General features: G+C 36.1%; 1 protein-coding gene across 1 annotated transcript in view; it reads right to left on the reverse strand.

Annotated features, from left to right (window-relative positions):
* CDIN1 (CDAN1 interacting nuclease 1) overlaps positions 1–15,112 on the reverse strand; it is a 217,189-nt gene that overhangs the window by 137,662 nt on the left and 64,415 nt on the right. The window contains exons 4-5 of the mRNA XM_007462504.1: positions 12,167–12,227; positions 8,789–8,861 (exon numbers count right to left, since the gene is read on the reverse strand). Coding sequence (XP_007462566.1) covers positions 8,789–8,861; positions 12,167–12,227 — 134 coding nt within the window. The remainder of the gene's footprint in view (positions 1–8,788; positions 8,862–12,166; positions 12,228–15,112) is intronic.

Below are 15,112 nucleotides of genomic sequence, written 5' to 3' on the forward strand. Positions count from 1 at the left end.
AACTCCGTCGCTTTTGAAAGATTGTCGGCTAAAAGAATTCCTGAGGTGTGAGGAGGTATAATTATGAATGATTATGGCAGAAAAAAAAAGATTTTAAATTTCCATAGTACATAGATAGATAGACCATCCATATGCTGTTTTATTATTACAAGATAAAGTTAATTAGTAAGAGAATTCAAGAGATGGGAGTTCATCCTCCCATTCTATGCAGCTTTGATAAGACAATAATGAATTTCTCCCCATAAAGAACATCACAGAAAGTATTTCAAGAGGTTTCAGGATCTCCACAATGATCAGAGAATTGGAATTTCAAGAGTACTTAAAGAAGATGAAGGGTAAATTAATTCCTTCCTATGTTTCAAGTAAGTATTGGAATATCACTGTCTATTACTACAAAAGTCACTATCGTTTGAGTGGTACTATGTGCCAAGCAGCATGCTACGTACTTTACAAAATCACCCTTAATCTGTATAACCTTTAAAGACAGATGTTGTTATCCAGTTTTAAAGAAGAGCAAACCACGGCTCCCACAGAAGTTAATCAAGGTGACAGCTAGTATAGGATTAAACTGGGATTCCAACTCAACAAGTGGAAATATACACAAACTGTAACAGATAAGATTTAGGTAGAAAAGAGGTAAACTTCTCTGACATTAAGAGAAGCTAAGCACTTGGCTAATATTCTAAACAATGCTATTAATTCACATTCATTAAATAATGGAAAGAAGATGACTCTGAAATCAAAAGACCTAGGTCCCTTCCCTTGCTCGCTGCTTTTGTTCATTCCTTTGGGCATTCAGACACACAGTGAGGGTAAGCAGAGGAGCAGGTAGGCCTGGATGATCTGGGTTCAAGCCCCAACTCTTGCCCTCTCTAGCTATAGACTAGGCTGGTCATTTATCCTGAGCACTGTTTATCATTTATAAAACTGTAAAATAACATGTGCCTTATCTATGTCAAATAAAACATATTAAAACTTTTTTTTTAAAGAATAAAGTTCTATTCCAATGCTTTAGGATTTACCTGTAAAATTCCGAAATTTCCTCTCAGTCCTAGAGTTGAAATGCCCCATACTCCTGTGTTACTTACTCAACAAGTAAATGGTAGGTACATTATCAACAAAATATGTATTTCAAGTCAACAAATATTTATGAATGTGAGACCAGGGAACGGACCAAGACAAGGAAAACAGTCCACCAAAACTCATTCCTGTATAAGTTATATAAAATGTCTTAGGCTGAAGACGAAAATTAAAATTTGGAGGTTAGGTGGCTTAGTGAAGAAGATAAATCATTTACCAATCTACACAATTGAGTTTTAGCAAGAATAATTTGATAATCCCCATTAAAATACAAAGGTTAGCTCATATACAATGACATCACAGATTGACTATGATCCCAAAGGTCAATGCACGGGCCCTGAACGAAGCAGAAGTTATCTGCCATCAACAAAGGAGATCTACTCACAATGTTGCATTTTATGTCCTTGCAAGGCAAAAAGGAAATAGCTCATACTGTCTGTACATTTTTATCTGGTTAATGAATAAATACTATTCAGATTTTCCAAGAACACTGTTCATCAAGCTACTCAGGCAAAAATATTTACTCTAATAAGGGCTGCTTACAAAATGAAGCAGGGAAAAAAAAAAAAGAAAAAAACACCGTACAATTATCTCATTCTTAAATATATTAGCATTCTCTCATGAATTAGGAGAAAGTGGAATTCCTAAATTCTCAAACCGTGACGTAATATTGGTTTTATTGATTCTCTGCACAATTTGTGGGAGTACCCAATCATTATTTTGACAGTTTTATCATAAGGTAATAGACTTCCTTTTAGATAATTGCAGTTACCACATTCAATTTCAACCTTCCATAGGATTTTTTCCTAGATACTGCTTTACTGTCAGTCCTAGATCACATTACTTTCTTTTTATAGCTATACACACAAAGCATTTTGGGTGTTACACCTAATTATGTCAGCACAATAACAATTTAAAAGCTCATCATTAAGAAGTAAAGGTTAAGCACTTATATGTTAAAACTCCTTTTTATAAAGACATATAGTGCTATATGACATAAGTAAATGAATTACACAGGCACTTAAAAGTCTGAGATTTACAGAAAAAATAAGACCTCTTTTTGGATAAACTGGGAAATTTGATGAGTTTATGCCCAGGCTATAACATTTGTGAACTTCAGTGTTGACTTCAAAGTTTTCCGACTCATGTGAAAAACTATTTAGCTATACAAGTTTCACAACACAGAGTTCTGTGACAAAATACTTTCTCCAAGGGAGGCAGTTTAGCATAATCATTAAGAGCTTGAGCTCTGAAATCATATTGTCACTAATTACTGTTTAACCTGGGGCAAGACACTCAAGATCTCTGTGCCTCGGTTTTGTCATCTGGAAATGGGAATAATACTACCACTTGTCTCATATAGTTGTTCTGAGGATTAAATACCCCAATATTAAGTAAACTTTTAGAAAGTACCTGGCATATATAGTATGTGCTATGTGACTATCAGATATTATTATTATTGCTTACCTGAATTGCCTTAAGCGGGTAATAACTAAATAAAGACATGAAAAAGGATCAAAACTGAAAAGAGATCTAAGCCACTAGATAGGGTGGCAGAAATACAGTGGGAGACAAGACATTAGCTACTCATGGAAAACGGGATTATGGGGCACTTCAACTATAGAAGAAAAAGCAGATTTGAGGTTCAGAAGTTCTTTTGTAGAAAGAATGAATTAATTAGGCTCAAAGGAACTCTAAATATTGAGGCAAAAATTGGCATCCGAGGCTTTAAAACTAAATGGGAGAAAACAACCCAGGCACAATCTAAAGCATTTCATCTTTTGAGAGAAAAAGAATCAACCTTCGTTCTTTTTTTTGCAGTACGCGGGCCTCTCACTGCTGTGGCCTCTCCCGTTGCGGAGCACAGGCTCCGGATGCGCGGGCTCAGCGGCCATGGCTCAAGGGCCCAGCCGCTCCGCGGCATGGGGGATCTTCCCGAACCGGGGCACGAACCCGTGTCCCCTGCATCGGCAGGCGGACTCTCAACCACTGCGCCACCAGGGAAGCCCTCAACCTTCATTCTTGACTGCTGTCACAATACACAGTTCTCTGTCATGATCAATTATAAAGTGTGCTGCAAGTAATTTATAACTAATAAAGTAAATGTATTTTTTTAATAAATGAAAGTTGATTTACATATTTATATAGTAATATTACTCTTTGTCAAGGTATTCCAATATATTTTCTTGAGTGGAAGAGTGGAAGGGGAGTTACAGAAAAGTGCTGGGAATCCTAGTTACCACCTGGTCCAAATGATATCTTTCACCTCTGTCTTGTTGAAAAGCACTGCCATAAAAAACCGAAAACTCTGATCCTGGCACCCTGCTATTTAGAACCATCAATGCCTTTCCATTGCCTGATAACTTAAATATAAACTCCTAGGTCTCAAATTCAGTATCTTCCATTATATGTTTCTAACTGAATCTGTCCAGCTTTAATTCCCACCAAGACTGTACACACAAGCTTTCAGCTAGTGACTGGATTCTTCTTAAGCAGACCTCATACTTGCTTCACACAGCTCTCTGTCTTTAGTTATCTTCCCCTGCAGCTATACTCCCCCAGTCCATAAAGCCTCTTTAATTCTACAAACCAGAACATATCTTTCCATTGACTCCTTCCAGCATGTTTTTGCCTCTAAAAGCACACGTAGAATGATAATTATTATGTGCATGCTTCATACATCCCACTAAGCTGAGAATTCTTTGATGGAAAGGCTATGAGTTTTATGTCTCTTTCCACCTGCTATAGCAACTAACGTAGTGCCCAGAACATAGTCAGCACTCAAATAGCTCTTGACATACTGCAGAAAAATGAAGAACATGAATTCCAAAGAAATCAATATTCCAGTATTGTTAGTAAGGGACCACTCAAAGTCTACTTAGATCCAAATACGTACGGAATGCTTTTTTTACACTTTCTTCTATTAAAGTTAGAGCTTTAAAGATGAGTATACTGTGTACTGATGGCCTGGCACACTACCCAAAGCTCTAAACCAGTTTGTTTTTTTAATGACCTTAATGAAATTAAGAACAAAAATTAATAATTCTACTGGAGAAAACTATTTCAGTTGGGGGGAGGGGTAATTACACGCATATTAGGTAGAAGAGCACATCCCCTTAGGAAAACCAAGAGAGTAAACTGGAATTCTACAAAACATTCATCCTCACTGCAAATTCATTCAACTGTATTGTTTATTTTAAAAGGATATTCCTATTAATGGTGGGATATCCGAAAGCAGGGAGGATATACTGCTATATGTAAGAAAGCTAAGAAAAGTTGTATAAAATCTTCAGGAAGTAAACAAAACCATCAGTTTCTAATGTGAACGGAGGTATTTTCCCAAAGGTTCTTCAGAAACTTTAATTTGCCTTATATTCAGACTCAAGAACCGTCAATATGCTCACAATTTTATTATAATGCGAGTCTCCCTATTAAAAAGAGCTTTTACATGGAAGATTTTCATGGAAGAACTGTAAACATTTAGATAATCTTCTCCTGTTTAAGGATATTTCCATTTCCATATCTACTCCACTCAAGAAAATCTCCATAAACAGGGTTATCTGTAGTATGACTCTTAGGAGAAAGTCACCGTGCTTAGTGTGACACTCACTCATTCACTCGTGCACACATTTAATACTTGAGACTTAACATGGAGCAGGACATCCACTAAAATTGGGGAGCACTGAACAATTACAAAAAAAGACAATCTCTAGCCTTCCTGAACAAGTTAAGATGGGAAGGTGAGACCCCAGGAATAGATTATAAAACATGGAATTAAAATTCAGGCTTTTTTTAGTGATTCAGTCTATAACTGGTCATCACTTTCCAATTTTACTGTCTGTTGGTGTAATTAAAAACATGATACAAAACAGGAAAAAAATGTACGTTGATATTTACAGGATTTGTTCAAAATATAAGGGCTTTCATTTTCAAGAAACCAGCCCAAAATGTAGTCTACCCACTGCTCGTTATTAATTAAAATGCTGTTGGGGGCATCCCTGGTGGCGCAGTGGTTGAGAGTCCACATGCCGATGCAGGGGACACGGGTTCGTGCCCCGATCCGGGAAGATCCCACATGCCGCGCGGAGCGGCTGGGCCCATGAGCCATGGCCACTGAGCCTGCGCGTCCGGAGCCCGTGCTCCGCGGCGGCAGAGGCCGCAGCAGTGAGAGGCCCGTGTACCGCAAAAAAAAAAAAAAAAAAAAAATGCTGTTGGTAATATCCCATGCTAGGAAGAAAGACTACTGAATGGGGTAGGGCTCAATCACTCGACATGATGGCATGAGAGTAAAGAGTGCTTCATCTCCTGCTTTTGCTCAGGTCTGCACTGTGACAGGAAAACCTGCAATCCTATTCTGACAGCATTTCCCCCAAAATTATCCTAACTGCTACTTCATTCACCCTAATGCAGTAAAAGGAGCAGTTGACTAGGAGCAGGAAGTCTTGGATTCAGGTACCGGCACCACCATAGACCACCACGCACTTTACTGCCAGTTCTGTTTACAAACTCTGCAGAGTCTGTTTCCTCACCTGTAAATTGGCCTCCTTTGCCTCACCTGGGCTATTTGGAGGCCACAGAAAACCGAAGAAATGCTTACTACTATTCTCCCTCCGAACAAACTGACTTTAGGGTCCATAAGGATTTTAGAGGGAAAAGAAAATGGTACAACGTTAGTAAATTTCACTACACTAAGTTGGAAGGAAGAAAAACGACTCAATTCAATATAATTGAACAATGGTATTTTGGAATCTGGGCTCTAGGGTCAGCTTTATGTAGTAATAACTATAGGATCATGGCCAAGTCACTTATCCTTTCTGGAACTCAGTCTCCATAATACCTATCCTATCAATATGTTAGTTTTGTTGGGAGGGTAAGCAACAGTACAACATCAAAGTATCCTAAAAGACTGTAAAACATGACTTAACCAGGGGCAACCACAAAATTAGTACTATGAAACTGTTTGTTATCAAAGTGCCACTCAGGTCTCTTTTTAACTACTGAGATGCTGAGCAGAATATACATATCATACTCTAAAAATTATCCCACAAAAATCCCAACAGCACTCCTTAAGAGTAGATATTTTTAAAATATGTTACTGAAATCACACTACTTATGTGTCCCATTCTATTAACTATACTTCTTTATAGAAGGAAAAAACAATTTAAAACCGAGCTTTGATCCAGTGGAAGCAACAGTATGTACACAGTACTCTCCACTCTCAAAGGAATAGGATTTTTTTCCCCTGATTTCTAATTTTAAGAGGAAAAAATTAAAAATACAAACCAAGACTGACTGAGACTTGCAGCTCATTAAAGCCGAGGTGATTTCCCCTATATAGAATTCTATTGATCCCCGTAGTCCACACTAGACAAAAAGTGTGCTCAGGGAAGGGGATGACGGATGTCTGTGCCAACAGCACTGAACAAACCTGTTAGCTAATTGCTACCAAAGACAATTATCCCCGCATTGTTTCGTAATGGAAACACAGTACAAAACTCTAATATACACACAGGGAAATTTGATGATTTGACTGTGGAGCCATGTGCATTGAATTTCATTGCCAAAGGCCAGCCAGGTCGCTGCCGTGAAGGGGAAGAAAGTGTCAGAATATAAGCCACAGCATCTTAAAGCTCTTTACTTTAAGGGGGGGAAAAAAAAGGAAGAAAGGAAGGAAGAGGGATGAGAAAGACAAAGAAAAGAAAGCAAGACAACCCAGCGTCATCAGCAAACTGAATGAATTCTACAATCTGGCAATAATTTTAACGTTTTTTGTTACTTTTTAAAATGATAAACCTCTCATAATGGTTTGTCATTAATCATAAAAAGATTTAAAAAATGATTTTCTGTCCAGAAGAATATTTAAATAGCTTTTTTGACAGGCCGTCAGCCTATTGGCAAGTATGGAGTTAAAAAGGTGGCTTCACAATAGCCTAGTATGATGATTAAAAATAACATGAAATATCTGTCACGATTTTACTTAAAGGAAAAAAAAAATCTGACTCTGTAACAACTCACAGTAAAATAGCCATTAACCCAACCAATTTTAAAAGAAAAAGCCTCAAAATACAGTTATTTGATTATACATAATCATAGTGTAATTCAAGCATACAATATTTACATCTGCTTCCTTTCCAAGAAGCCACATTCTTGAAATACCCTTTCCTTGATATGTTTCTAAAAATGCTCATGCCCTTCTCCAGTGTATTCATGCAAAACATTTAATCCTAGCATTGGAATTATAGGAATTCTGATGTACAGTATACACCAAAATTATATTCAGTACTATTTAACTCTACTATGTAAAATGGTACAAAATAAAAAGAAGAACGTACTGAAGATGTGCTAGTGTTATAAAGATAAATTAACGGCTACAAAATTTATGATCAACCTATTAACTTCATAATTCACAAGTCAATGAATTCTGTTTTACTGTGTGGGCTACTGTTCTTCATAGGCTGGTCTACCTGCTTCTGACTATGCTGACTACTATTTTGACAAGACCTGGATAGCAGTAGGTCCAAAGCAATCAGAAGGTTGACTTTGACAAATGGCGGTGCTGCGGCGAAGTTGAAAATAACACACATCCACTTTAATCTCTTTCTTGATTAAATCGAAACCATACCATTCTGACATCATGTGATTTCCTCATGAAGCATCACTGCAGGTTACTTTAGAGGCTACATCTATTGAAATGATATTGAATTTTTAGGGGAAGTACTTAATTCATTCAAATGAAACCTTCACAAGGTAACTGGGCCACCAGTCACTGATAACTGCAGATTCAAAGAAAAATCAAAGGAGAAGTCCCTGACAAAAAATAAAAAAATAAAAATCCAACATGTACTACTGAATGATATTTTAGTAGGTATTATCTTCTACTTTCAAACAGGGAAGATTATATGCATAAAGCATATTCCAAAGCTCTTTACCTATTCTACCACAGCTAAGCTCCAAAGGTAAACATTACACTAGGTAATAAAAATGCAGAAGATGAAATTGTCTTTTTTACATGAGACTAGGCAAATATTTATGGGGCAGTTGACAAACTCCTGCCTAGTAAAAGAGCCAGCACTGAGAGCAATTATCCTGATATTCATGACTCACTTTGAATATCACATTGAATATTACTCATAAATCTTTTACGAGCACATCCCCAGAGCTCACTTAACAGCCGGTTTTAATCATGCAGTTGACACAGAGAAAATAACAAAATGTATTTTTTCAGTGGCAAATTAATTTAGGCTTGAACCTCCCCTTGTAGCTCTATTCTTTACTTTTTTTATTTTTTATTTTCTTGTACGAAGACCAGTGAAATTCACTTTTGCATTTGGAAGTAGTATTTCTCCAGTCTTGCTGAATTAAAATAAAAAGGATGAATGTTTCTTTTAGAGCCAGTTCCCTGACAGTGGTTTTTTAAATGATGTATCTTGTTCTATATATGAAAGATGAATCAATTTTTGAGTTTGATACACATTGTCTATTTTGCTGAATGGAGAGGTGAATGTAGAATTTAGACAAAGAAGAAAGCATTATTCTGAAGAGTATTTAAGTTGCGGGTGGTCCTTTATATTGCATTTAATTGTCATTAACTGCTCATGATAGCCGTTTTGGAATCTGGCTCTCATTAAGTGACTTGAAATGCTGTGTAAATTATTTTTAAATTGGGGGAAGGGAGGAAAAGAGTACTATTAGAAGAAAGGTAACTCACGTGGAGCTTCCTCGTGCTCCTGTAGAAACCTTTCCAGTATAATCCGAGCCATTAATGAGGGTGCGTAGTCCACCTTCACAAAACAGAAATAGAAAATTAAAACTGTCAAGTTGTGCAAGCAGTTGATATTCCAATATTTTGTCAATACTGAAGATGAAGTCAATTTTAATCAACCACAACAAGCATCATTCATTAAAATCTTTCCTACTCTTGGTGGCTTCTATCATAATAAAATTATAACAAGTATGATCCATGCTGCTGAAAAGAATAAATAGGGCAAATTGTTGAATATAATATTGGAGAAAAAGAATGGAACAACTTAAAAATAGTACATATTCATCTAAAACTGTAAAATGGGCTTTTCTCAATTTTTTCCATTGACAGGCCAATATTATTTTTTTATTCTAACTATCCTTTTTTCTTTCCAACTGTCTATATTTACATTGTTTTGAATGCAACTTCAAATAAATATCCCTCTTGTTAGCGACTGTTTTCAGAAACGAAATTAAACGTCCTTAGCCGTTAAGAATATGGATTTTACTGATTTTAGTTTTTTTATCTTTAAAGACTTGACTGAAATTTTGGTAAGGTCCTTACATATAAAATATCTTGTTTAATAGAATAAAATAGCTAGATTACGGAGATATTAATAATAAAAACAATAATAATAATACCTGCACTGTAAGATCACCATCCTTAGGTTTATCTGAAATGTTACTTAGGCTAGTACAGAAGCCAGGGAGGTAACTTTTTTATAAAAGCTCAAACAGAAAATAGGCAATACTCAATCTAACAGTCATTTTAATTAAAAATGCATCTACTCTTTTGGAAACCTACTGTCTTCTTTTTGGTTCTCAGTTCCCTTATTAACCACTGATTTAATTTCACCAACAAATAGGTGTGTGTTTTTCTGGAGTAATAATGCTCCCTTAAAACAAGTCTTTTATCTTAGGTGTAAGACAGCAAATGTTCCTCATATATTATCACCATGATTTTTTCTTGACAGGTTTTCAAGTCCTGTACTCATACCAAAATTTTATCTTGATTTAGTAACTAGACAAAAAGGCTGGCTTCATTTGTATGAACAGTTTTTTCAAATATGTATGTATTCGGATGCCCTTAAATTCCCCAAGTAGAAAGAAATGCTTTCCACGAAGCTGCTTATTCCTGGTAACCCACATCAGAGCTGACACATGAAAAATGGTGAAATTACTGAAGGTAGCCCAGCCTGAATAAGGACTACCTTATTAGTTCAGGTACTTGCATCTCCCTAATTTTCATATTAATCATGTGTCCATCTTTCTCTGAAATAGGGCCATGATGCTTCATGTCAGAATTTAGCATGTAAGTAAAATTCATAGTGCTTCAAATCTCACTTGAAAATATTTGTGTGGAGAGAACAGAATGACTGATCTTATTATTACTAACAAAGCAAGATTTCCTAAAATGTTCATTTTTAGCCTTGAAATAGGAAAATTAGTATTAAGATATTTATAAATCAATGACGACCACACAGAGTCCCTACCCTCCAAATCAAATTTGTTCTTATTTAAGAGAGCTGCTACACACTGTAATATATCAGTTATATATTTCTCATCAATTTTTACAGTTTTCACTGATTAAATATATAGTGACTCATAAAGCATTACCATCACATCAATTGTCACCAGATGCAAGCATATGTCATTTAGGTATTAACTATCATATAAAAATGGCAGCTTGGTTGTTTAGAAGCCATAATCTGGTACCAGTCGTTCCCAAATTTCCCTAATGCATTAGCAATCTCTTAGAAAGTGCTATTATCTCTGTACTAATCTGCAGCCAAAGCAGAGAAAACATCTTTAAATAACTATTTCTTTTCTTTGATTGAACACTACTATATATTCATGGTAAATAACAGGTTTATTGATATAGGAGAAAATGTGTCAGTGGGTTAAAATTTTCCATATTACCAGAGGATGGAAGTTGAGGTCAGCTAAATAAGCTAAGCTCAACAGAAATATCCATTAAAAATTCAAATGAATATAAATTGCTACTATATAAAACTTATGCCACCAATATCATCTATAAAAATGGCTATCACATTTGCATCACACTCCATAAAGGACAATCACTAAATTCTGAATTAGTTATAGCTCAGATACTTCAAGTTGCTAATAGAATCGACTAATAATGAAGTCTGGAGACATTTAAAAACCACCTTGCTCTAGAAATTAAAAAAAAAAAGAATAAAATATCAATAGATGTTTTGCTAGGAGGAGGAGAGAAATTCATTCTATATGTTAACTATCCCATCAGATTGTGTAGACATTGCCTAGACTGTTAAAACCTCCTAGTAACTTATAGGTAATTACTCATTGGCTGACTGTAGTGGTGCACAGCAGACAGAAGCTGTGAGAGAAGCCATCCTTCCTTGCTAATATAACATGGAGAACTCGCTGCTACTGCAACACTTAATGCTCACAGCACCTAGTCATCTTTAATGCAAACACACATTTTCTGCCTTGCTTCTATGTTTTCCATTATAATGCAACACAAAAATAGCGTACATTTCATTCCATCCCTATGAGGTTTGCATAAGCAGTTCCAAGTCAGACTAAATATTGTATTGCTCTTATTACAGTGGATATTTTAAAGTTTAGGAATTAAATATTTTATTTTTTCTGTATGCTCTTTGCAACTATTATGAACTTTTTAACAGCTTCTTCATTCATGGGAAGTCTTTGGGGTTTCCTTTTTTAAATGTAAGACTATTATTTGTTTCCCCAAACAGAAGCAGATAAGAGTTAACAGATAAGTTCAACAAATCACTTCATGCTTGGTGTTAATAAGAAGAGTATGCTTCTTCATATAAAGAAAGGCTTTTCTAGAAGGCATGTATCTTTTATTATAATAAAAGTTTGCCAACAACAACAAATGAATCAAGTAAATGTTACATCTTTAGGTACACAATTTCTCTCTTCACTTTTATGACAGCATAGATTTTCTTGGCATACATCTCTGTACTTGACACAGGTATGTCTCACACTAAATTAAAACAACACATCTAAAGAAGAGCATGTCCTGAGCTGTTTGGTTGAAATTTCCCACAAAATAAGAAACCAAGAAGCTGTTTACACATGTGCTTTAAAAGAAGTAGACTAATTATGTTAACTGATTTATTAATATATGAAGTTCTTGGTCCAATTATTAAAAGTACAAAGAGACCAGGGAGCAATTTAAATGTCTACTGCATCTAAGATAAAATGTTTTATCTGCTCTGCATTTCAAAATCTTTTTCTTTTTTTTTAAGGTTAATTATAATTCTAAGCAAAGCTACTCTAGATAGGGCCCTTAGGTTTTATGTAAGTTTAAATAAAATAATAACAATAACTTTACCTCATTGGCTAGCTCCAGGAGTACTGGGGCAGCTCCATTTTTCCCCACTCCATTCAGATACCTAGACAAGACAAAGCCAAGTGGTAATGCAGTGACAAGAAAAGGCCAGCATAGACTTGTCAGCATCCCCTGTGTGTACATGTTTCTCCTGGGCAAATGCCACGCTCAACTCTAGTTAAAGTATGCTACTGTCATAGGAAAGCACAGATGGGGAAAGAATAACAAAAACAACTTACCTCAAAACCACTGGCAACTAACTAACTGAAGCTGGGGACAGGACGTCTGAGTACACAGGTCTCCCTTGTGTTCACCTCCTAACATGTAAAGTGAACACAGAGGTGATTTTGAAAAGAACTATCCCTATCACCCTGGCTTTATCTATACCACAGCCACTCATGGGAAGGAAATAAGTTTACTCCTGAAAAACGCATCCATGCAAGCATATCACTTTTTTATTTACTCTTAGTTCACAGCATTGGTTGACACCTTATTAGGAAAAAAACGGAACAGACTTTTCATCAGTGGGTCAGCACACCTTTAATAGGTAATACAAGCCATCATCTTATCTGCTCTGGATTTCTGTCATAACCTCCAGCTCTCCTCATCCCCTAACCCTGCAAAACAAACAAACAAACTCCCCAAATTCATCCCAGACATGGAAGCCAGAGTGATTTGTTTCAGAACAAAAATCTGAACATACCATTCTCCTCCTTAAAACACTTCAAAAGCCCCACATTAAATCTCAAGATTAAATTATAACCACTTAAAAATTCTCGTAAGGATCTTCATAATCTGGTTCCTACCTACTCTCTTCAGCCAGCCTCATCTCTAGTCACTGTTCCCAACTCCAGCCCTTCACCTGGATAACTCCTGATCCAGATTGTATGTCGCCTTTTTCATCCACCATGACCTGGGAGAACATTAAGTATCCCTCATGTGCAATCCAGGAGCACCTTGTTCATCTCTCCATCACTTAGCCCAGAACACTGTATCTGCTGAGTTACTTGTCCACCTCAAACCCATCCCGACTGTAAGGCTGAAAGCCTCATGAAAGTGGAAGAATTTCATTTTATTCAATTTATTATGCCTAGCACGGTTCTTGGCTTTATAATAGGTGATTATATTGTAATATTGAATACATATTTTTTTCTCTAATAAATGAGTAATTAAATAATTTTAAAAAGCCATTTTAGGCAAGAAAATAAAATTAAGTATGAACATTTTCTCTATAGTATACTGTTTGATTGAATAAACTAGCAACATTTGTTTGATGGTAAAAATCAAAGTAAACAGGTGAGGTCTTCCCTGTAACTGCCAGAAGCAAATACTAAATTAAATTACATTATTTCACAGGTATGCTTATAAAGATGTATGATTTCCAATAAATGAAGTGGAATAAAATCAAATTATTTAAGGTGGGGAAAGTCTCAGGATCATTATAACTTCAAAGTTCTAATAAATCCATTTTCATCTATTGGCCCTTTCTTGAATAAATTGTTTAGGAATCTAACTGGGAAATAAGTACTTTCATTTCAGGAGCAAGGGAAAAACAAAACAAAAATAAAAACAAACAAGACAAGTGTGGTTTAGAGAAAGATCCCTGGGAAATAGGTCAGCTAAGACCTTCATGTCAACTTACAGAACTTCCATTGCACTGATAGGTCTGCTCAAGGAACAATGAGTTTCATCAAGTCGGAGCAACTAACCAGAGCGCACATGCATTAAGCATTCTGATTCTGGGTCAGGCTATTTAAGCCTATATTGATAATAGTATATCTTTACAACTCTCTACTTAACATTCATTTATCCCACAAATATTTTTGAGAGCTAACTAGTTGTCAGGCCTTATTCCAGGTTCTGAAGAAGCAGAAGGGAACAAAACTTCTTTGGTTCCTGCCATCACAGAGATTAAATAACAGTGAAGAGACAGAGAAGAAAAAGAGAAATACATATATAAAGTAATGACATATGCTACAATATAATATAAATTAGATGGGTTGGTCAGGAAGCCCCTCTCTAAGGAAGTGACACTGAAGTAGAAACCCACAAGAAGGAAAGCAGCAAGCCAAGAGAGGAAGAACATTCCCAGCAAGAGAACAGTAAGTGCAAATGTCAGGAATGTACCTGGGCTATCTGAGGACTGGGAAAGGCTCTTGTGAGACCAGAGCAGAACCTCTTCTCAGGGGTTAATCTGGAAAGAATGAAAGAGAACAGCTAGACCCTAGATCACTGCCTGTGCCCGGAAACTATCATTTTAAGTCCGAATTATATGGTTTCATATAAATGCTGCATCAATCACAATCCTGTTAATGACTAATAGAACACTTCTATTAAGTTTAAAGCAACAGGAGTTGGTCAAACGACAACATTAGCCTCCTATATCTGTATAGTCTATATAATAGTTGAAGCATCTTCATACTTAATACAGTGGAAATTCCTAATTATGAGCTTGATTACTCTTCCCAGTTGGTCATATAAAGAAACCAAACTCCAGAGTACTGATGAAACCCATCTGGGCTCCCCTAGCTGGTAAGCAGTAAATCTCTGAAATGGACCGCTGATCTCCCAAAGCCTACTGAGGTGTCCTCATATGCTGAAAAGGGTAGACCTGCTTCTAACTGTATTTATTCCCCAATTTGTTTCCCACCTATACCTTATAACACTTCAGAAGTGCTAAGGAAAAGAAATTAAGTTAAAATTAATCTGAAGTTGCATTTGTCCTTTCTGGGAACTTTAACTGTCCCCCATATCAAGTGACAGATCAGGTTTACTCAAATTTTTAGATATGCAATCAAAGGAGCATGATAATTACAGAAAACATTCAGTAAGGTCATAATCAGAAATTCCTAATGCTACCCTTCTCTCCATCCTCAAAACATCTCGTGCAAACTTACAGCATAGACTATTCACACAGTTATAATGGGTTGTTTCTCTCTCCTTGGGGTA

This window comes from Lipotes vexillifer, unplaced genomic scaffold (assembly GCF_000442215.2).
Source record: "Lipotes vexillifer unplaced genomic scaffold, Lipotes_vexillifer_v1.1 scaffold164, whole genome shotgun sequence".
NCBI lineage: Eukaryota > Metazoa > Chordata > Mammalia > Artiodactyla > Lipotidae > Lipotes > Lipotes vexillifer.